The following is a 23,003-nucleotide window of genomic DNA, read 5'->3' on the forward strand; positions in this document are numbered from 1 at the left end:
GGCCTTTTTCTGAATGGAAGGCTGAGGCTTGCGGTATTCCACAAGGATCAGTTTTGGGACCTTTACTGTTTATAGTATATATGAATGAATTAGAGGAAAATGTAGCTGATCTGATTAGTAAGTTTGCAGAGGACACAAAAATCGGTGGAGTTGTGGATAGTGAAGAGGATTGTCAAAGGGTATAGCAAGGTATAGACCAGTTAGAGACTTGGGCAGAGAAATGGCAGATGGAATTTAATCTGGACAAATGTGAGATAATGCATTTTGGAAAGTCCAATGCATGTAGGAATTATACAGTAAATGGTAAAACCCTTAGGAGTATTGACAGGCAGAGAGATCTGGGCGTAAATGTCCACTGATCACTGAAAGTGGCAACGCAGGTGGATAAAGTAGTCAAGAAGGCATACGCCATGCTTACCTTCATCGGTTGGGGCATGAGTATAAAAATTGGCAGGCCATGGTGCAAATGTACAAAACCTTACTTAAGCCTCATCTCGAATATAGTGTTCAATTCTGGTTGCCACACTACCAGAAGAATGTGGAGGCTTTGGATAGGGTACAGAAGAGGTTTACCAGTATGTTGCCTGGTCTGGAGGGTATTAGCTATGAGGAGAGGTTGGAGAAACTTGGTTTGTTCTCACTGGAACGGCGGACGTTGAGGGGTGACCTGATAGAGGTTTACAAGATTATGAGTGGCATGGACAGAGTGGATTGTCAAATGCTTTTTCCCAGGATAGAAAAGTCAAGTACTAGAGGTGCGTGGGGAACAGTTTAGAAGAGATGTGCAAGGCAAGTTTTTTTTTACACAGAGAGAGATGAATGTCTGGAAAGCACTGCCCAGGGAAGTGGTGACTGCAGGTATGATAGTGGAATTTAAGGGGAAACTAGATGAATACATGAATATGATGGGAATGGAAGAAAATGGACTCTGTGAGGTGCATCCGGTTTTGGTTTAGGCAGGCATTGTGATTGGCGCAGGATTGGAGGGCAAAGGGTCTGTTCCTGTGCTGTATTGTTCTTTGCATACCATTTGCCTTCTTTACTGCCTGCTGTACCTGCGTGCCTACTTTCAGTGACTGATGCACAAGGGCCACCTCTCTCAATTTACATCCATTCAAGTCATAATCTGTCTTCCTAGTATTGCTACCAAGGTGGATAACCTCACATTTATCCACATTATACTGCATCTGCCATGCAGATACCCACACACTCAGCTTGTCTAAATCACACTGAAACATCTTTGCATCCTCCTCACAGCTCACTCTCCCACCCAACTTTGTATCATCTGCAAATTTGGAGATGACACATTCAGTTCCCTCTTCCAAATCATTAATATATAATGTGAACAGTTGGGATCAGAGCACAGATCCCCATGGAGCCCCACTAGTCACTGACTGCCAATCAGAAAAAGACCCATTTATGGCAACTCTTTGCTTCCAATCTGCTAACCAGCTTTCTATCCATCTTAAGACATTGCCCACAATCTCATATGCTTTAATTCATAGTCTGTTATGTGAGACCTTGTTGAAAACATAGAACATAGAACAGAGAAAAACTACAGCACCACCAGGCCCTTCGGCCCACAAGGTGCGCCAATCACATCGCTACCTACTAGACTTACCTATAACCCTCAACTCTACTAAGTCCCATATACTCATCCAGAAGTCTCTTAAAAGACCCTATCAAATTTGCCTCCACCACCACCGACGGCAGCCGATTCCACTCACTCACCACCCTCTGAGTGAAAAACTTACCCCTGACATCCCCTCTGTACTTGCTCCCCAGCACCTTAAACCTGTGTCCTCTCGTAGCGACCATTTCAGCCCTGGGGAAATAGCCTCTGAGAATCCACCCTATCTATACTTCTCAACATTTTATAAACCTCTATCAGGTCACTTCTCAGCCTTCGTCTCTCCAGGGAGAAAAGACCTTCTGAAAGTGTAAACAAACCACATCCACTGGTTCTCCCTGGTCAATTCTACAAGTTACATCCTCAAAAAATTCCAATAAATTCGTCAAGCACGATTTCCCTTTCGTAAATCCATGCTGGCTTTGTCTGATTATCCCACTGCCTTCCAAATGCTATAGTATGAAATCCTTGATAATGGACTCTAGCAACTTCCCCAATACTGACGTTAGCCTCACTGGTCTGTAGTTCCCTGTTTTCTCCCTACGTCCCTTTTTGAATACTGGGCTTACATTAACTACTCTCCAATCTGTAGGAACCAGTCCAGAGTCCAAAGAATTTTGGAAAATAACCACCAATGGATCTACTAATTCCAGGGCCACTTCCTTAAGTACTCTGGGATGAAGATTATCAGGACCTGGAGATTTATCCACATTCAAACTCATCAATTTCCCAAAATTATTTCTTTACTAATGCTGATTTCCTTCAGCTCCTCACTAAAACTTGTTTCTCTCAGCATTTCTGGTACATTATTCATGTCTTCCTTTGTGAAGACTAAAGCAAAGAACAAATTTAATTCCTCAGCGATATCTTTATTCTACATTATGAATTCTCCTGTTTCTGACTGTAGGGGTCTATATTTGTTTTTGTCAACCTTTTTCTCTTTACATATGTACATGAACTTTTACAGTCAGTTTTTCTGTTCCCTGCTAGCTTACTTTCAGACTCTATTTTTCCCTTCTTTATCAATCCCTTGGTCCTCCTTTGCTGAATTTTAAACTGCTCTCAATTCTCCTACCTTTTGCCTTTACCTGCCAATTTGCATGCTTCTTCCTTGAATCTGATACTATCTGTAATTTCACTTGGAAGCCATGGTTTAAAGTTCATTTATGAATCACAAGTAAGGCTCACATTAATGCTGTAATGAAGTTACTGTGAAATTTCCCTAGTCCGCAATTCTCTATCTGTGGCAAATAGGAATAAACAAATAAATAAAGAGCAGATTTCTTGAGAACTTTTTAAATTGATATGTGCAGGGTCAAACAAGGGAGGGAGCTGTACTGGACAGGATTCTGGGGAATGAAGCCAGATAAGAGATTCAAGTGGTAGTGGGGGAGCATTTTAGTGAAAGTGATCACAACATGGTACAATTTAAGCTTGTAATGGTCAAGGAAATAGACAAGCTGCAAAAGTAAAATGTTTTGGATTGGAAGAGAGCAGATTTTTGTAAAATAAGACAGGATCTGGCCAAGATAGACTGGGAACAGCTATTAATGGGAAAATCTACAGAAGAACAATGAGGGGGTAGGGGCAATCAGAAAGGAAATGGGGGTGTGGGAGGTGGGGTGCAAGCCCAGCATGTTGCCTCTAGGGGGATAGGTCAGAATAACAAGCCTGGAGAACTGCAGATGACCAGAGATATTTAGGATACAATGAGAGGGAAAAGTAAGGCTTTTAAAAAGTGCAATAGGATCAAATCAGTGGAGGCATTAGTGAGGTATAAAAGTGCAGGGTAGCACTTAAGAAAGTAATTAGGAGAGTAATGAGGGGATACGAGAAAGCGCTGGGAAAATCCCAAAATAATTCTTTAAGTGTATCAATGGAAAGACGATAACCAGGGAAAGAGTAGGGCCCATTCGGGACCAAGGCGGCAATCTGCGGGTAGAGGCAGAGGGCATTGGCAGAGTGCTGAATGAATACTTTACATCTGTCGTCACCCAAGAGAATGAGGACGATGGTATGGAATTCAGGCAAAGGGACTGAGGTTCTTGAGAAAATTGACATTGGGAAGGAAAAGGTATTGTAGGTGTTGGTGGCCTTAAAAGTGGATAAATCTCCAGGTCCAGATGAATTGTGCCCTAAGCTGCTGTGGAAAGCAAGGGAAGAGATTGCAGGGGCTCTGACCCAAATTTTCAATTCCTCTCTGGTCACGGGGAAGGTCTGATGTGGCGTTGGACTGGGATAAACACAGTAAGAAGTCTCACAACACCCGGTTAAAGTCCAACAGGTTTATTTGGTAGCAAAGTCCACGAGCTTTTGGGGCAGAGCCTTCGTCAGGTGGGTGGGAATTCTGTTCACAAACAGGGCCTTTAAAGACACAAACTCAATTTACAGAATAATGATTGGAATGCAAATCTTTACAGCTAATCAAGTCTTAAAGGTACAGACAATGTGAATGGAGAGAGCACTAAGCACTGTCCTGTTTGAAGACAATACACATTCTTCACTCAGAGGGTGGTGAGTGAGTGGAATCGGCTGCCATCAGTGGTGGTAGAGGTGAACTCACTGGGGTTTTTTAAGAGACTTCTGGATGAGTACATGGGATTTAATGGGATTGGGAGTTACAGATAGGCCTGGTGGGTATGGATATGATCGGCGCAACTTGTGGGCCGAAGGGCCTGTTTGTGCTGTGGTGTTCTATGTTGTATATCTCTTTAATCTGTGCTTAATGCTCTCTCCACTCACATTGTCTGTACCTTTAAGACTTGTTTAGCTGTAAAGATTTGCATTCCAATCATTATTCTGTAAATTGAGTTTGTGTCTTTATAGGCCCTGTTTGTGAATAGAACTCCCACTTATCTGACGAAGGAGCAGTGCCCTGAAAGCTAGTGGCATTTGCTATCAAATAAACCTGTTGGACTTTAACCAGGTATTAGAACATAGAACACTACAGCACAAACAGGCCCTTCAGCCCACAAGTTGCGCCGATCACATCTGTACCTACCAGGCCATAGAAATATCTGTAACTCCCAGTCCCATTAGATCCCATGTACTCATCCAGAAGTCTTTTAAAAGACCCCAGAGAGTTCGCCTCTACCACCACCGACGGCAGCCGATTCCACTCACTCACCACCCTCTGAGTAAAAAACTTACCCCTAACAGCTCCTCTGTACCTGCTCCCCAGCACCTTAAACCTGTGTCCTCTCGTAGCGACCATTTCAGCCCTGGGAAATAGCCTCCGAGAATCCACCCTATCCATTCCTCTCAACATTTTATAAACCTCTATCAGGTCGCCTCTCAACCTTCGTCTCTCCAGGGAGAAGAGTCCCAGCTCCCTCAACCTATCTTCATAAGGCATGCCTCCCAATCCAGGCAACATCCTTGTAAATCTCCTCTGCACCCTCTCAATAGCTTCCATATCCTTCCTGTAGTGAGGCGACCAGAACTGCGCACGTACTCCAAGTGGGGTCTGACAAGGGTCTTATAAAGTTGCAGCATTACCTCCCGACTCCTAAACTCAATCCCTCGATTAATGAAGGCCAGTACACCATACGCCTTCTTGACCACATCCTCCACCTGCGAGGCCGATTTAAGAGTCCTATGGACCCGGACCCCAAGATCCTTCTGCTCTTCAACACTGCTAAGCCTCCTACCCTTGATATTGTACTCCTGCATCCCATTGGTCCCGCCAAAATGGACCACTACACATTTATCCGCGTTGAAGTCCATCTGCCACTTCTCTGCCTATCTGTGTCACGCTGCAACTTCTGACATCCCTCCAGACTGTCCACAACACCACCAACCTTTGTATCATCGGCAAACTTACTAACCCATCCCTCCACTTCCTCATCCAGGCCATTTATGAAAATGACGAACAGCAAGGGTCCTAGAACAGATCCCTGGGGCACTCCACTGGTGACTGACCTCCATACAGAAAAAGACCCATTCACAACCACTCTCTGCCTTCTGCAGGCAAGCCAGTTCTGGATCCACAAGGCCAAAGCCCTTTGGATCCCATGCCCTCTCACCTTCTCAAGAAGTCTTGCATGGGGGACCTTATCAAACGCCTTGCTGAAGTCCATGTAAACCACATCCACCGCTCTTCCTTCGTCAATGTGTTCAGTCACATTTTCAAAGAATTCAACTAGGCTTGTAAGGCACGACCTGCCCTTGACAAAGCCGTGCTGACTATTCCTGATCACTGTGAGAGTTCTTACGGGGAAGGTACCAGATGACTGGAGAATAGCTAATGTAGGTCCATTATTTAACAAAGGTTGTAGAGATAAACTAGGGAACAGACCAACCTTTGACGAAGGGTCATCTGGACCCGAAATTACAGGTGCTGCCAGACCCGCTGAGATTTTCCAGCATTTTCTCTTTTGGTAACTCTGGACCAGTGAGTCAGTGGTAGGGAATCTATTAGAGAAACTTCTGAAAAGATCGATCTCCACTTGGAGAGGCAAAGCTTGATCAGGGATAGCTAGCATGGCTTCATCAGAGGGAGTCATGCCTAACAAATTGGACTGGATTTTTTGAGGAGGTGGCCAGGTATGTAGACGAGGGTAGCGCAGTTGATGTAGTTTATGTGGGTTTCAGCAAAGCCTTTGACAGGGTCCCACATGGGACACTTGTGAATTTACCTTCTTTACATGGGATACAGGGTAATATGGGTCAATTTGATAAAGTGGATTAAAAGTGGGTAGCAGTGGAAAGGTGCATTTCTGAATGGAGGGCTGTGACAAGTGACGTTTCTCAGAGACCAGTGTTGGGACCTTTGCTGTTTGTAATATATATAAATGATGTGGAGGAAAATGTAACTGGTTTGATCAGTAAGTTTGCAGATGACACAAAGGTTGGCGGATTTGTGGATAGCGATGGGGACCATCAGAGGATACAGCAGGATACAGATCGGTTAGAGACTTGGGCAGAGAGATTGCAGATGGAGTTTAATGCAGACAAATGTGAGGTAATGCATTTTGGAAGAGCTAAAATAGATGGGAAATACACAATACTTTACTGAACCCTTAAGAGTATTGATGGGCAGAGGGATCTGGGTGTACATGGACATAGGCCACTGAAAGTGGCAACGCAGGTGGAGAAAGTAGTCAGGAAGGCATACGGCATACTTGCCGTCATCAGCCAGGGTACTGAGTTTAAAAATTGTTATGTTGATGCTTTATAGAACTTAGTGAGGCCGCACTTGGAATATAGTGTTCAATTCTGGTCATCACACTACCAGAAGGATGTGGAGGCTTTGGAGAGGGTACAGAAAAGATTTACCAGGATGTTGCCTGGCATTAGCTACGAGGAAATTCTGTTTGTTCTCACTGGAAGAATGGCAGTTTAGGGGTGACCTGTTAGAAGTTTACAAGATTATGACAGGCACGGACAGAATGGATAGTCGGAAACTTTTTACCAGGGTGGAAGAGTCAATTACCAGCGGACACAGGTTTAAGGTGTGAGGGGCAAGGTTTAAAGGAGATGTACAATGCTGATTTTTTACACAGAGGGTGGTGGGTGCCTGGAACTCGCTGCTGGGGGAGGTAGTGGAAACAGATACCTCAGTGAGTTTTAAGGGGCATCTTGACAATTACATGAATAGGTTGGGAATAGAGGGATACTGTCCCTGGAAGGGTTTTAGTTCAGGTGGGCAGCATGGTTGGTGCAGGCTTGGAGGGCCGAAGGGCCTGTTCCTGTGCTGGAATTTTCTTTGTTCTTTGTTCTCTTTGAACAATCTCAAAGAACAGCTGGAACAAAATTGGCTCAGGGGCAGGAAACAGAGAGTGATGACAGAAGGTTGCTTTAATGACTGGGAACCAAAGTTCAGTGGCCGTATCACGGGGATCTGGGTTGGGCCCCCTATTATTCGTCATTTATATAAATGACACTGATGACTACAGAGGGGTTAGGATTAGTAAATTTGCTCATGACACAAAGATTGGAATGAAGGAACTGAGAGAATTGGATGGAGTCCTTCTAGGATGTGGACTGCAAAGAGTTGTAGTCAAGGTAGTTGTGAGAGTACGTGGGTTTGTAATGGATTCTAATGAACAGGGGCCTCAGCTATTCACCATTTATATAGATGATCTGGAGGAGGGAACCGAGTGTATGGTGTCGAAATTTGCTGATGGCACCAAGATTGGGGGAACGGCAAATTGTGTGGAGGGTGTGGAGGGTCTGCAGAAGGATCTAGATAGGCTGGGCGAATGGGTCAGGAAATGGCAAATGGAATTTAATGTTGGCAAGTGTGAGGTGGTCCACTTTGGTAGGAATAATGGTAGGAAGGACTATTACTTACGGGGCGAAAAACTGCAGCAGGCGACGGTGCAGAGGGACCTCGGGGTCCTTGTGCATGAGTCGCAAAAACCCAGCTTGCAGGTGCAGCAGGTGGTCAGGAAGGCGAATGGGATGCTGGCCTTCATAGCAAGGGGGATTGAATATAAAAGTAGGGAGGTCTTGCTGCAGCTGTATAGAACATAGAACATAGAACATTACAGCGCGGAACAGGCCCTTCGGCCCACAATGTTGCGCCGACCAGTCTTATTTTTTTAAAAAAAACATTGACCCACTAATCTAAACCAATCCCTTTTCGTCCATAAACCTATCCACCAATCTCTTAAACGCCCCCAAACTAGGCGCATTTACAACTGCAGCAGGCAGGGCATTCCAGTCCCTCACCACCCTCTGGGTAAAGAATCTGCCCCTGACATCCGTCCTATAACTACCCCCCCTTAATTTAAAGCCATGCCCCCTCGTGCTAGCTTTCTCCATCCGAGGAAACAGGCTATCACCATCCACCCTATCTAAACCTCTAATCATCTTATATGTTTCTATAAGATCCCCTCTTAGCCGCCTTCTTTCCAGTGAAAACAACCCCAAATCCCTCAGTCTCTCCTCATAGGACCTCCCCTGCATACCAGGCAACATCCTGGTAAACCTCCTCTGCACCCTCTCCAAAGCCTCCACATCCTTCCTGTAATGTGGGGACCAGAACTGCACACAGTACTCCAAGTGCGGCCGCACCAGAGTTGTGTACAGTTGCAACATGACGCTGCGACTCCTAAATTCAATCCCCCTACCAATAAACGCCAAGACACCGTACGCCTTCTTAACAACCTTATCTACTTGATTCCCAACTTTCAGGGATCTATGTACACATACACCTAGATCCCTCTGCTCCTCCACTCTATTCAAAGTCCTCCCGTTAGCCCTATACTCAACACATCTGTTATTCCTACCGAAATGGATTACCTCACACTTCTCCGCATTAAACTCCATCCGCCACCTCGCGGCCCAGCTCTGCAACCTGTCCAAGTCACCCTGCAAACTTTGACACCCTTCCTCACAATCTACCACACCACCGACTTTGGTGTCATCAGCAAACTTACTAATCCACCCAACTATACCCTCATCCAGATCATTAATGAAGATTACAAACAGCAGTGGCCCCAAAACAGATCCCTGAGGCACACCACTCGTAACTGAACTCCATGATGAATAATTACCATCAACCACCACCCTCTGTCTCCTATCTGCTAGCCAATTCCTGATCCAAGTACCTAAATTACCACCAATCCCATACATCTGCATTTTCTGCAGAAGCATACCATGGTGAACCTTATCAAACGCCTTACTAAAATCCATATATACCACGTCTACTGCCTTACCCCTATCCACCTCTTTGGTCACCTTCTCAAAGAACTCAATAAGGTTAGTAAGGCACGACCTTCCCGCTACAAAACCATGCTGACTATCTCTAATCAATTAGTATAGGGCATTGGTGAGGCCACAGCTGGAGTACTGTGTGCAGTTTTGGGCGCCGCACCTGCGCAAAGATATTTTGGCCTTGGAGGGAGTGCAGAGGAGGTTTACTGGGCTGATACCGGAGTTGAGGGGGTTGAGCTATGAGGAGAGGCTGAATAAACTAGGCTTGTACTCGTTAGAGTTTAGAAGAATGAGGGGAGATCTCTTTGAGACGTATAAGATGATGAATGGGATGGATAGGATAGAGGTGGAGAGACTCTTCCCGCTCAAAAAAGACAGTAGGACTCGGGGACACAGCCTCAAGATAAAGGGGGGGCGGTTTAGAACGGAGTTGAGGAGGAACTTCTTCACTCAAAGGGTGGTGAATCTCTGGAATTCTCTGCCCGTTGAAGTGGTGGAGGCTGCCTTGCTAAATATTTTTAAGACGCGGGTTGATGGGTTTTTGATAAGAGAGGGGATTAAGGGTTATGGGGAGAACATAGAACATAGAACATTACAGCGCAGAACAGGCCCTTCGGCCCACGATGTTGCGCCGACCAGCTTTTTTAAAAAAAACAACACTAACCCACTAATCTAAACCAATCCCATTTCGTCCATAAACCTATCCACAGATCTCTTAAACGCCCCTAAACTAGGCGCATTTACAGCTGCAGCAGGCAGGGCATTCCAGTCCCTCACCACCCTCTGGGTAAAGAACCTACCCCTGACATCAGTCCTATAACTACCCCCCCTTAATTTAAAGCCGTGCCCCCTCGTGCTAGCTTTCTCCATCCGAGGAAAAAGGCTATCACTATCTACCCTGTCTAAACCTCTAATCATCTTATATGTTTCAATAAGGTCCCCTCTTAGCCGCCTTCTTTCCAGCGAAAACAACCCCAAATCTCTCAGTCTCTCCTCATAGGATCTCCCCTCCATACCAGGCAACATCCTGGGAGAGGGCGGGAAAGTGGAACTGAGCCGCGACAGATCAGCCATGATCTTATTGAATGGCGGGGCAGGCTCGAGGGGCTAGATGGCCTACTCCTGCTCCTATTTCTTATGTTCTTATGTTAAAATAGAGACAGAGCGGTCAAGGAAGGGAAGAAAAGTGTCAGAGAGGGACCATGTGAAGGTGAAGAGGGGTGGAAATTAGAAGCAAACCTGTACTGGGACCTCTGCTATTTGTGATATATATAATTGATCTGGAAGAAGGTGTAACTGGTGTTATCAGCAAGTTTGCAGATGACACAAAGATGGCTGGACTTGCGGACAGCTACGAACATTGTCGGACAATACAGCAGGATATCGATAGGCTGGAAAATTGGGCAGAGAAATGGCAGATGGAATTTAATGCAGGTAAATGCGAAGTGATGAATTTTGGAAGAACTAATGTAGGGAGGAGCTATACAATAAATGGCAAGGCCATCAAGAGTATAGAAACACAGAGGGACCTGGGTGTGCAAGTTCACAAATCCCTGAAGGTGGCAGCACAGGTGGAGAGGGTGGTGAAGAAGGCATATGGCATGCTTGCCTTTACAGGACGGGGTATAGAGTATAAAAGCTGGAGTCTGATGTTGGAACTGTATAGAATGCTGGTTAGGCCACATTTGGAGCACTGTGTCCAGTTCTGGTCGCCACACTACCAGAAGGACGTGGAGGCTTTGGAGAGAGTACAGAAAAGGTTTACCAGGATGTTGCCTGGTATGGAGGGTCTTAGCTATGAGGAGAGATTGGGTAAACTGGGGTTGTTCTCCCTGGAAAGACGGAGAATGAGGGGAGACCTAAGAGAGGTGTATAAAATTATGAAGGGTATGGATAGGGTGAACAGTGGGAAACTTTATCCCAGGTCGGGGGTGACGATCACGAGGGATCACAGGTTCAAGGTGAGGGGAGGCGAGGTTTAACTCAGATATCATAGAACATAGAACATAGAACATAGAACATTACAGCGCAGAACAGGCCCTTCGGCCCACGATGTTGCGCCGACCAGTTACAAAAACAATGACCCACTAGCCTATACCAATCCCTTTTCGTCCATAAACCTATCCAGAGATCTCTTAAACGCCCCCAAACTAGACGCATCTACAACTGCAGCAGGCAGGGCATTCCAATCCCTCACCACCCGCTGGGTAAAGAACCTACCCCTGACATCCGTCCTGTAGCTACCCCCCCTTAATTTAAAGTCATGCCCCCTCGTGCTAGCTTTCTCCATCCGAGGAAAAAGGCTATCACTATCCACCCTATCTAAACCTCTAATCATCTTATATGTTTCAATAAGATCCCCTCTTAGCCGCCTTCTTCCCAACGAAAACAACCCTAGATCCCTCAGTCTCTCCTCATAGGACCTCCCCACCATACCAGGCAACATCCTAGTAAACCTCCTCTGCACCCTCTCCAACGCCTCCACATCCTTCTTGTAATGCGGGATCAGAGGGATGTTTTTTACACAGAGAGGGGTGGGGGCCTGGAATGCGCTGCCAAGTAGGGTGGTGGAGGCGGACACGCTGGGATCGTTTAAGACTTATCTGGATAGTCACATGAGCAGACTGGGGATGGAGGGATACAAACAAATGGTCTAGTTGGACCAATGAGCTGCACAGGCTTGGAGGGTCAAAGGGCCTGTTTCCTGTGCTGCACTGTTCTTTGTTCAATATTGATAAATTTTTACAGGTCCAGATGGGAGCCTGAAGTGGCTTCGAAATAGTCATCAGTGTTTCGATAAAGGAGTAGGACTGCAACAGGGAATGTTCCACATAACCCATAAAGAGACAAGCATAACTGGGCCCTAACTGGTCCCTATATTCAGGCAGGAAATCAGACGACTAAATTGGAAGGAGGTATTCTTGGGGAAAAATACCGAAGGAAGGTGGTGAATTTTCAAGGAATGTTTGTCTGGAGCTCTGCACGACAACGTTCTGATGAGACAGGGAGGTTTTGGTAGGTTATGGGAACCGTGGTGCATGAAGGTTGTAATGAACATAGTCAAAAAGAAAAGAAAGGCGTACAGAAGGTTCCGAGAGCTAGGTAATGTTAAGAATCTACAGGAGTATTCAGGTTGGAGGAAGGAACGTAAAAAGGAAATTAGGAGAGACAGAAGGGGTCATGAGAAGGCCTCAGCAGGTAAGATTAAGGAGAACCCTAAGGCATTCTACAAATATGTAAAGAGTAAAAGGATGAGATGTGAAGGAATAGGACCTATAAAATGTGATGGTGGGAAAGTTTGTACAGAACCGGTAGAAATAGCAGAGGTGCTTTATGAATACTTTACCTCGGTATTCACAGTGGAAAAAGATCTGGGTGGTTGTACTGCAGGTTCGCGGCAGACTGAAAAGCTTGAGCGTGTGGACATTAGGAAAGAGGCTGTGTTGGAAATTTTAAATAGATCAAGATAGATAAGTGGCCGGGACCGGATGGGATGTACCCCAGGTTACTGTGGGAGGCGAGGGAGGTGATTGCAGAGCCTCTGGCAATGATCTTTGCATCATCGACGGAGACGGGAGAGGTTCCGGAGGATTGAAGGATTGCGGACGTGGTTCCTATATTCAAAAAAGGAAATAGAGATAGCCCAGGAAATTATCGACTGGTGAGTCTGACCTCAGTGGTTGGTAAGTTGATGGAAAGGATCCTGAGGGACAGGATTTATGAATATTTAGAGAAGTTTAGTATGATCAAAAGTAGTCAGCATGGCTTTGTCAAGGGCAGGTTGTGCCTTACGAGCCTGGTTGAGTTCTTTGAACATGTGACTAAACACATTGACAAAGGAAGAGCGGTGGATGTGGTTTATATCGACTTCAGAAAGGCGTTCAATAAGGTCCCCCATGCAAAACTTATTGAGAAAGTGAGGGGGCATGGGATCCAAGGGCATGTTGCTTTGTGGATCCAGAACTGGCTTGCCTGCAGAAGGCAGAGAGTGGTTGTGGATGGGTCTTTTTCTGCATGGAGGTCAGTCACCAGTGGAGTGCCCCAGGGATCTGTTCTGGGACCCTTGCTGTTTGTCATTTTCATAAATGACCTGGATGAGGAAGTGGAGGGATGGGTTGGTAAATTTGCCGATGACATGAAGGTTGGTGGTGTTGTGGATAGTCTGGAGGGATGTCAGAAGTTGCAGCATGACATAGATAGGATGCAAGACTGGGCAGAGAAGTGGCAGATGGACGTCAACGTGGATAAATGTGTAGTGGTCCATTTTGGCAGGTCAAATGGGATGAAGGGATATAATATCAAGGGTAAGACTCTTAGCGGTGTAGAGGAGCAGAAGGACATTGGGGTCTGTGTTCATAGGACTCTTGAATCGGCCTCGCAGGTAGAGGATGTGGTTAAGAAGGCGTATGGTGTACTGGCCTTCATCAATTGAGGGACTGAGTTTAGGGGTCGGGAGATAATGCTGCAGCTTTATAAGACCCTAGTCAGCCCCACTTGGAGGACTGTGCTCAGTTCTGATCATCTCACTACAAGAAGGATGTGGAAGCTATTGAGAGGGTGCAGAGGAGATTTACAAGGATGTTGCCTGGATTGGGTGGCATGTCTTATGAAAATAGGTTGAGGGAGCTCAGTCATTTCTCCCTGGAGAGATGAAAAATGAGAGGTGACCTAATCTCTAGAGAGAAATAAATTGATTAGGGATAGTCAACACGGTTTTGTGAAGGGTAGGTCGTGCCTCACAAACCTTATTGAGTTTTTTGAAAAGGTGACCAAAGAGGTGGATAAGGGTAAGGCAGTTGACGTGGTGCATATGGATTTTAGCAAAGCGTTTGATAAGGTTCCCCATGGTAGGCTATTGCAGAAAATGCAGATGCATGGGATTGAGGGTGATTTAGCAGTTTGGATCAGGAATTGGCTAGCTGATAGAAGACAGAGGGTGGTGGTTGATGGGAAATATTCAACCTGGAGTTCAGTTACAAGTGGTGTACCTCAGGGACCTGTTTTGGGGCCACTGCTGTTTGTCATTTTTATAAATGACCTAGATGAGGGTGTAGAAGGATGGATTAGTAAATTTGCTGACGACACCAAAGTCGGAGGAGTTGTAGACAGTGAGGACGGGTGTTACAGTTTGCAGAGGGACATAGATAAGCTGCAGAGCTGGGCCGAGAGGTGGCAGATGGAGTTTAATATGGAAAAGTGTGAGGTGATTCACTTTGGTAAGAGTAACAAGAGTACAGAATATTGGGCTAATGGAAGGACTCTTAGTAGTGTTGACGAGCAGAGAGATCTCGGGGTACATGTGCATAGATCCCTGAAAGTTGGCACCCAGGTTGATAAGGTTGTTAAGAAGGCGTACGGTGTGTTAGCTTTTATTGGTAGAGGGATTGAATTTCGGAGCCGTGAGGTCATGTTACAATTGTACAAAACTCTGGTGCGGCCGCACTTGGAGTATTGCGTACAGTTCTGGTCGCCGCATTATAAGAAGGATGTGGAGGCATTGGAAAGGGTGCAGAGGAGGTTTACCAGGATGTTGCCTGGTATGGTGGGAAGGTCTTCTGAGGAAAGGCTGAGGGACTTGAGGTTATTTTCATTAGAGGGAAGGTTACAAAGTGACCTAATTGAGGCATACAAGATGATCAAAGGATTGGATAGGGTGGACAGTGAGAGCCTTTTACCTCGGATGGTGATGGCAAACACGAGGGGGCATAGCTTTAAATTAAAGGGTGGTAATTATAGGACGGATGTCAGAGGTAGGTTCTTTACTCAGAGGGTAGTAAGGGTGTGGAATGCCCTGCCTGCAGCAGTTGTTGGCTCGCCAACTTTAAGGGTGTTCAATTGGTCAGTGGATAGGCATATGGATAACATTGGAATAGTTTAGGTTAGAGGGTCATTAGATTGGTTCCACTGGTCGGCGCAACATCGAGGGCCGAAGGGCCTGTACTGCGCTGGAATATTCTATGTTCTATGATAGAGGTTTATAAGATGTTGAAAGGAATAGATAGGGTGGACTCTCAGAGGCTATTTCCCAGAGCTGAAATGGTCGCTACGAGAGGACACAGATTTAAGGTGCTGGGGAGCAAGTACAGAGGAGATGTCAGGGGTAAGTTTTTCACTCAGAGGGTGGTGAGTGAGTGGAATCGGCTGCCATCGGTGGTGGTACAGGCGAACTTGTTGGGGTCTTTTAAGAGACTTCTGGATGAGTATATGGGAATTAATAGGATTGAGGGTTATCGGTAGGCCTCGTAGGTAGGGATATGATCAGTGCAACTTGTGGGCCGAAGGGCCTGTTTGTGCTGTAGTGTTCTATGTTCTATGTGGGTGCCCACAGCCATACCTTTCATTTGGAGGAAGTGAGCCAAGTTAAAGGAAAAATTGTTAACGAGAAGAAGCACTTCAACCAGATGGAGGAGAGTGGTGCGGATTGTTCAGACCTCTGTTCGAGGAAGAAGTAAAGAGCTTTGTAGAGGGATACGTTTCCAGAATTTTCCAGTGGCAATATTTTCTGGTCTTCCTGAACATCTGGACAGATTGGGTAAGGATGGTAGATTTCCTTCCCAAAAGGACATTACTGAAGCAGATATGTTTTTATGACAATCCAGTAATTTTGTGATTATTAATGAGACAAGCATTTTATTTCACATTTATTAATTACTTGAGTTTAAATTCCTCTGGTTGGCCTTGGAATATTAGTCAGTCCCTCAGGATTATTATTCCAGGGGAAAGTACAGGAAACAGTTTACAAGCGGGCGATCTCCATTAACAACAGAAACTGGTTCCACTTGGGAATGAGAAGCAATAATTTCCATTAGTGGACGGTTACATCAAATAGGTTCATCAGTTGAGAGAAAAGAAATGAATTGAGGGAATAGATTGAAAAACATTCACTGGCTACCAGGTGGAAACTTACCTGCAGCTTTCTTCCATTGCGAGTGAAGTTCCATCATAAAAACTGGGTCATCAATTTCTCTAAAAAACCTCTTGAGAACGTCTGTGACATCCTCGATGAAGTGCTCCCCTGCGCGCAGTTTCACATTCCTGGCATCTTTCCGAAACTCATCCATTAGGAGTTTGATACGTGACTTGGCTCCATTTTTCCTGTAAATCCCCTCATGTCTCAGGCCTGTGAGAAACAGTGAGGTTACACTTTGTCCTATCAATGAGAGAAACTCTTTCATCCTAGTCCACAATCAATAGTTTGTGGAATTCTACAGTTAATGCACAACTACAACTAGATCCTGTGAACAGTTCTGGTCACCATGTTTTCGGAAGGTTCTCGAGAAGTTGCAAAGGAGATTGAACAGAATGGTTCCAGGGATGAGTGAGTTTTGGTTACAAGATTGGGTTGGTGAAGTGGGGATTGCTGTCTTTGGAGTAAAGGAGACTGAAGAGAAATTTTGAGTCATACAAGATGATGAACTCTGGACTCTGGGGAAGTGCCGGAAGATTGGAAAACAGCTAATGTTACGCCGCTGTTTAAAAAAGGTAGCAGACAAAAGGCAGGGAATTATAGGCCGGTTAGCTTAACGTCTGTAGTTGGAAAAATGCTAGAATCCATCATCAAAGAAGAAATAGCTAGATACCTAGAAAAGAACGGTTTGATCAAGTAGATGCAGCACGGATTCATGAAAGGGAAGTCGTGTTTAACGAATTTGTTGGATTTCTATGAGGATGTGACTAGTGCGGTAGACAGAGGGGGACCGATGGATGTGGTGTTTTTAGATTTCCAGAAGGCGTTCGATAAGGTCCCTCACAAAAGATGATCAAGAAGGAGAATGGAATGTTGGCCTTTATAGCGAGGGGGATAGAATATAAAAGCAGGGAGGTCTTGCTGCAACTGTACAGGGCACTGGTGAGGCCGCAGCTGGAGTACTGTGTACAGTTTTGGTCGCCTTATTTGCAAAAGGGGATATTGGCCTTGGAGGGAGTACAGAGAAGGTTCACCAGGCTGATACCGGAGATGAGGGGGTTAGCTTATGAAGAGAGATTGAATAGACTGGGTCTGTGTTCGTTGGAGTTTAGAAGGCTGAGGGGGGATCTTATAGAGACTTACAAGATAATGAAGGGTCTAGATAGGATAGAGGTAGAGAGATTCTTCCCGCTCAGAAAGGATAGCAGAACTAGAGGGCACAGCCTCAAAATAAGGGGAGGGGGGCGCAGTTTAGATCAGAGTTGAGGAGGAACTTCTTCACTCAAAGGGTGGTGAATCTCTGGAATTCTCTGCCCACTGAAGTGGTGGAGGCTGCCTCGCTAAATATATTTAAGTCACGGGTAAATAGATTTCTGATAGACAAGGGAATTAAGGGTTATGGGGAGAAAGTGGGAAAGTGGAACTGATCCACTTCAGATCAGCCAAGATCTTATTGAATGGCGGGGCAGGCTCGAAGGGCTAGATGGCCTACTCTTGCTCCTATTTCCTATGTTCTTACTTATGATGAGTTTAGGTGATAGACTGGAACAGAAATTTCAGGTTCGGACAAGAAATACAGGAGCAAATGAGAGAAAGAAATGTTTTAAAGAGTTAGTGGCAATGAGCTAGAACTCGCCACCTATGAAGGTAGAAGCAAAGATGATGAAAGATTATCTAAGGAAACTTAATGTGAATAAACCTTTGGAAATAAGGGGAAGAGAGTGGGGGAATCAGACTCACTGCATTGCTACAAAGAGAGATAGTATGGACTCAAAAGGGCCAACTGGCCTCTTTCAATGCCATACTGACTCCCTGGTCCAGAATTAAGAGGAAGCTGACCCGAGACTGGAAATTTTCTAGGTCACTGCTGACAGCTGCTGCTTTGCAAATAATTTGAAAACTTATCTTGGACCAATTGCAAAGCTTCACAAGGCAGGGGGACACGCAATATCAGGCGGTTAGGCAGCTGATTTTTCTGTTGGTAATGCCTTTCCGATGCAATCTGTGTCAGTTACACCCCCAGCACCGCACTCCCACCCCCACCCCCAGCACCGCACCCCCACCCCCACCCCCAGCACCGCACCCCCACCCCCACCCCCAGCACCGCACCCCCACCCCCACCCCTAGCCCCAGCCCCCACCCCCAGCCCAAAGTAAAATTACACCCCAAAAATATCATGATCCTGACAAAATTCAAGATACATTTTTGATTGGGTCACCCTGTCACAGCACCATAGCAACATTGGTAACTTTTCCAACCCCTTCCTCCACCTCCCTTTACCACCCCCGCCCCACCAAACAAATGCTGCAAGGTGACCAGAAGTTGGAGTTCTGTGACTCACAATGACTTTCAAACCCTTTGCAGAAAGCTACTCTTCAATGGAATGCCTCCCTCACCAAAGCTCAACTCTGTCCCATCTTCCTGTGTAATTTTAAAATGTGTCTGAACAATATCCTGTGTCTTTGCGTGCTGACACGTCCTCACCATATTGGGTAATGAAGGCAATGCAGCTGTCCACGATGATGGGGATGTCATTCCTGCTGAGTTGTTGGTCACACAGGTTGTTCCCTCTGCTGTCTGCAGCACTGTGAATATCGCTGCACCACACGGAATAATCCAACCGAGTCATTCCATGAAGATATAATGTTCTACAAACAGACAATGGGAAAGTGGGTTTCCCTCCAAACATCAAATCTATCAATATTGTCACGGGCTTCTCGGAATGGCAGGTGATGACAAGTTGGGGTCCTGCAGGGATCAGTGCCTGGGCCCCAGATATTCACAATATACATCAATGATTTGGATGAGGAAACCAAATGTAATTTTTCCAAGTTTTGCTGATGACACAAAATATGGAAATGTGAGCTGTAAGCAGGATATTAAGAGGCCTCAAGGTGATTTAGGCATATTCAGTGAGTGGGCAAATTCATGGCACATGCAGAATAACCTGGAGAAATATGAAGTTATCCACTTTGGATGGTGAAACAGAATGGCTGGGTATTGTTTAAATGGAGATAGATTGGGAAATGTTGATGTACAGAGGGACCTGGGTGTCCTTGTACACAGTCATTGATATCAGGTAGAACAAGCATTAAGGTAGCAAATGGTACATTGGCCTTCATTGCAAGAGGATAAAAAGGACAGCTGGAACTGACGGTCACAAAAACTCACCTGTGCCCCTAATTCCCCCGGAGCTCTGATATCCCATTAGTGTCTTCCACCCTGAAGACTGATGCAAAGTAACTATTCAGTTCCTCTGACATTTCTTTGTTTCCTATTATTCCTTCTCCAGCCTCATTTTCCAGTGGTCCAATGGCTATTTGTGCCTCTCTCTTACCTTTTATATTTAGAAAAAAACTCTTCCTATTTTCTTTTATATTACTAGCTAGCTTATACTCATATTTCATTTTCTACCTCCCCCCCCCCCCCCCCCACCTTATTGATTTTTTACTTGTCCTCTGCTCACTTTTAAAGGCTTCCCAATCCTCTGACTTCCCACTAATCCTCACCACTTTGAATGCTTTTTCTTTTGCTTTTATGCTGTTCTTGACTTCCCTCATCAGCCATGGATGCCTTGTCCTCCCCTTAGCATATTTCCTCCACCTTGAGATGAATTTCTGTTTTGCCTCCTGAATAACCCCCAAAAATTCCTGCCATTGCTTTCCACTGTCTTCCCAGCTAGGCTCCCTTTCCAATCAACTCTGGCCAGCTCCTCCCTCATGTCTTTGCAGTTACTTTTATTTAATTGTAATACAGATACACCTGATTCCAGCTTCTCCCAGTCAAACTGCAGGGTAAATTGTACCATATTGTGGTTACTGTTCCCTAAGGGTTCCTTCACTTTAAGTTCCCAAATCAAGTCAGTCTCATTACACATCAGCAAATCCAGAATTGCCTGTTCCCTGGTCAGCTGTCACAAACTGCTCCAAAAGAAACATTTCTTAGACATTCCACAAATTCCTTTTCTTGGGATCCGTTACCTATCTGATTTTCCCAGTCCACCTGCATATTGCAGTCCCCAATGATTATTGTAATATTGCCTTTTTTATATGCCGTTTCTATCTCCTGATTTATTTTCTGCCCCCCAACCTGATTACTGCTGGGGGGTCTGTACATAACTCCCACCAGGGTCTCTTTACCTTTGCGATTTCTCAACTCTACCCAGAGATTCTATGCCTTCTGATCCTATATTACTTCTTACTAACAATGCAACTCCACCCCATTTGCCCATCTGCCTGTCCTTTCACTAAGACATATATCCTTGGATTTTAGATCTCAGCCCTGATCCCCTTGCAGCCACATCTTGTGATACCCACACCATCATATCGGCCAATTTCAAAAAGCTCATTTACCTTATTCGGTATACTGCGTGCATTTAGGTCTAACACTCTCAGTCCTGCATTGATCACCTCTCTTCTCATACTTGTCACCTTTTTTGCTCTGAGGTTAGGTTCCTGCCACCTTCTATACTCTCTGAACATAAGAACATAAGAAATAGGAGCAGGAGTAGGCCATCTAGCCCTTCGAGCCTGCCCCACCATTCAATAAGATCATGGCTGATCTGTCGTGTCTCAGTTCCACATTCCCGCCCTCTCCCCATAACCCTTAATCCCCTCTCTTATCAAAAACCCATCAACCCGCGTCTTAAAAATATTTAGCGAGGCAGCCTCCACCACTTCAACGGGCAGAGAATTCCAGAGATTCACCACCCTTTGAGTGAAGAAGTTCCTCCTCAACTCCGTTCTAAACCGCCCCCCCTTTATCTTGAGGCTGTGCCCCCTAGTCCTACTATCCTTTCTGAGCGGGAAGAGTCTCTCCACCTCTATCCCATCCATCCCATTCATCATCTTATACATCTCAATGAGATCTCCCCTCATTCTTCTAAACTCTAACGAGTACAAGCCTAGTTTATTCAGCCTCTCCTCATAGTTCAACCCCCTCAACTCTGGTATCAGCCTAGTAAACCTCCTCTGCACTCCCTCCAAGGCCAAAATATCCTTGCGTAAGTGCGGTGACCAAAACTGCACACAGTATTCCAGCTGCGGCCTCACCAGTGCCCTATACAGCCGCAGCAAGACCTCCCTACTTTTATATTCAATCCCCCTCGCTATGAAGGCCAGCATCCCATTCGCCTTCCTGACCACCTGCTGCACCTGCAAGCTGGGTTTTTGCGACTCATGCACAAGGACCCCGAGGTCCCTCTGCACCGTCGCCTGCTGCAGTTTTTCGCCACGTAAGTAATAATCCTTCCTACCATTATTCCTACCAAAGTGGACCACCTCACACTTGCCAACATTAAATTCCATTTGCCAGTTCCTGGCCCATTCGCCCAGCCTATCTAGATCCTTCTGCAGACTCTCCACACCCTCCGCACAATTTGCCGTTCCACCAATCTTGGTGTCATCAGCAAATTTCGACACCATACACTCGGTTCCCTCCTCCAGATCATCTATATAAATGGTGAATAGCTGAGGCCCCAACACCGACCCCTGGGGCACTCCACTAGTCACCAACCGCCAATCCGAATAGCACCCACTGAACCCCACTCTCTGCCTCCTATTTGACAGCCAATCCCCTATCCACGCTAACACCCTACCCCCAACTCCATGCCCCCTTACCTTCTGTAATAACCTCTTGTGAGGCACCTTATCAAACGCCTTCTGAAAATCTAGAAAGACCACATCCACCGGCTCTCCTCTATCCACCGCCCTAGACACATCCTCATAGAACTCCAATAAATTCGTAAGACACGACTTCCCCTTAACGAAACCGTGCTGCGTCTGCTCTATCAAACAATTCTCCTCAAGATGCCTCGCCATTTTCTCCTTGATCACGGATTCTAACATTTTTCCTACAACAGACGTTAAACTAACTGGCCTATAATTCCCTGCCTTTTGCCTGCCACCCTTCTTAAACAACGGCGTAACATTAGCCGTTTTCCAATCTTCCGGCACTTCCCCGGAATCCAGCGATGTTTGGAAAATAATCACCAAGGCATCCACTATCACCTCCGCCATTTCCTTCAGAACCCTTGGATGCATTCCATCCGGAATGTTCTCTGTTCTATGATGTGGTCTGGAAACTTTACCAACATCCCCTCAGCCCTCAGCTCCATTAACCTGCACTTCCACCCTCTCCTTTAACTTTGATTTTCTAATTTTCCATACAACTGAACCCTCCCCCCACTATTTAGTTTAAAGCCCTATCTGCAGCCTTAGTTATACGATTTGCCAGGACTCTGGTCCTAGCACAATTCAGGTGAAGACCGTCCCATTGGAAATTGGTGCTAATACCCCATGAATTCAAACAAATTCCTCCCACACCAATCTTTGAGCCACACATTTACCACCTTAATCTTATTGACCCTGCACCAGTTAGCTCATGGCTCAGACAGTAATCCTGAGATTATTACCTTTTTGGTTCTGCTTTTCCAATTAGCTCCGAGCTGTTCATGCTCCCTTAGCAGAACATTTGTTCCGGTTCTACCTATGTCATTGGTATCTACGTGGACTACGACAACTGGCTCTTTCCCCTCCCACTCCAAGTTCCTCTGCAGCCCGGGTGAAATATTCCAAACCTGAGCACCAAGCAGGCAACACAACCATTGGGACTCTCGATCCTGATCAGAGAACAATAATATAAGAACATAAGAAATAGGAGCAGGAGTAGGCCATCTAGCCCTTCGAGCCTGCCCCGCTATTCAATAAGATCATGGCTGATCTGAAGTGGATCAGTTCCACTTTCCCGCTTTCTCCCCATAACCCTTAATTCCCTTGTCTCTCAGAAACCCATCTACCCGTGACT

General features: G+C 45.7%; 1 protein-coding gene across 2 annotated transcripts in view; it reads right to left on the reverse strand.

Moving 5' to 3' along the window:
• arap3 (ArfGAP with RhoGAP domain, ankyrin repeat and PH domain 3) overlaps positions 1 to 23,003 on the reverse strand; it is a 382,033-nt gene that overhangs the window by 114,059 nt on the left and 244,971 nt on the right. For both annotated transcript variants that reach the window (XM_080201223.1, XM_080201222.1), the window contains exons 17-18: positions 18,684 to 18,847; positions 16,200 to 16,412 (exon numbers count right to left, since the gene is read on the reverse strand). In XM_080201223.1, the coding sequence (XP_080057349.1) occupies positions 16,200 to 16,412; positions 18,684 to 18,847 (377 nt within the window). The remainder of the gene's footprint in view (positions 1 to 16,199; positions 16,413 to 18,683; positions 18,848 to 23,003) is intronic.

This window comes from Carcharhinus amblyrhynchos, chromosome 13 (genome assembly GCF_965287045.1).
Source record: "Carcharhinus amblyrhynchos chromosome 13, sCarAmb.v2.hapA, whole genome shotgun sequence".
Taxonomy (NCBI): Eukaryota; Metazoa; Chordata; class Chondrichthyes; order Carcharhiniformes; family Carcharhinidae; genus Carcharhinus; species Carcharhinus amblyrhynchos.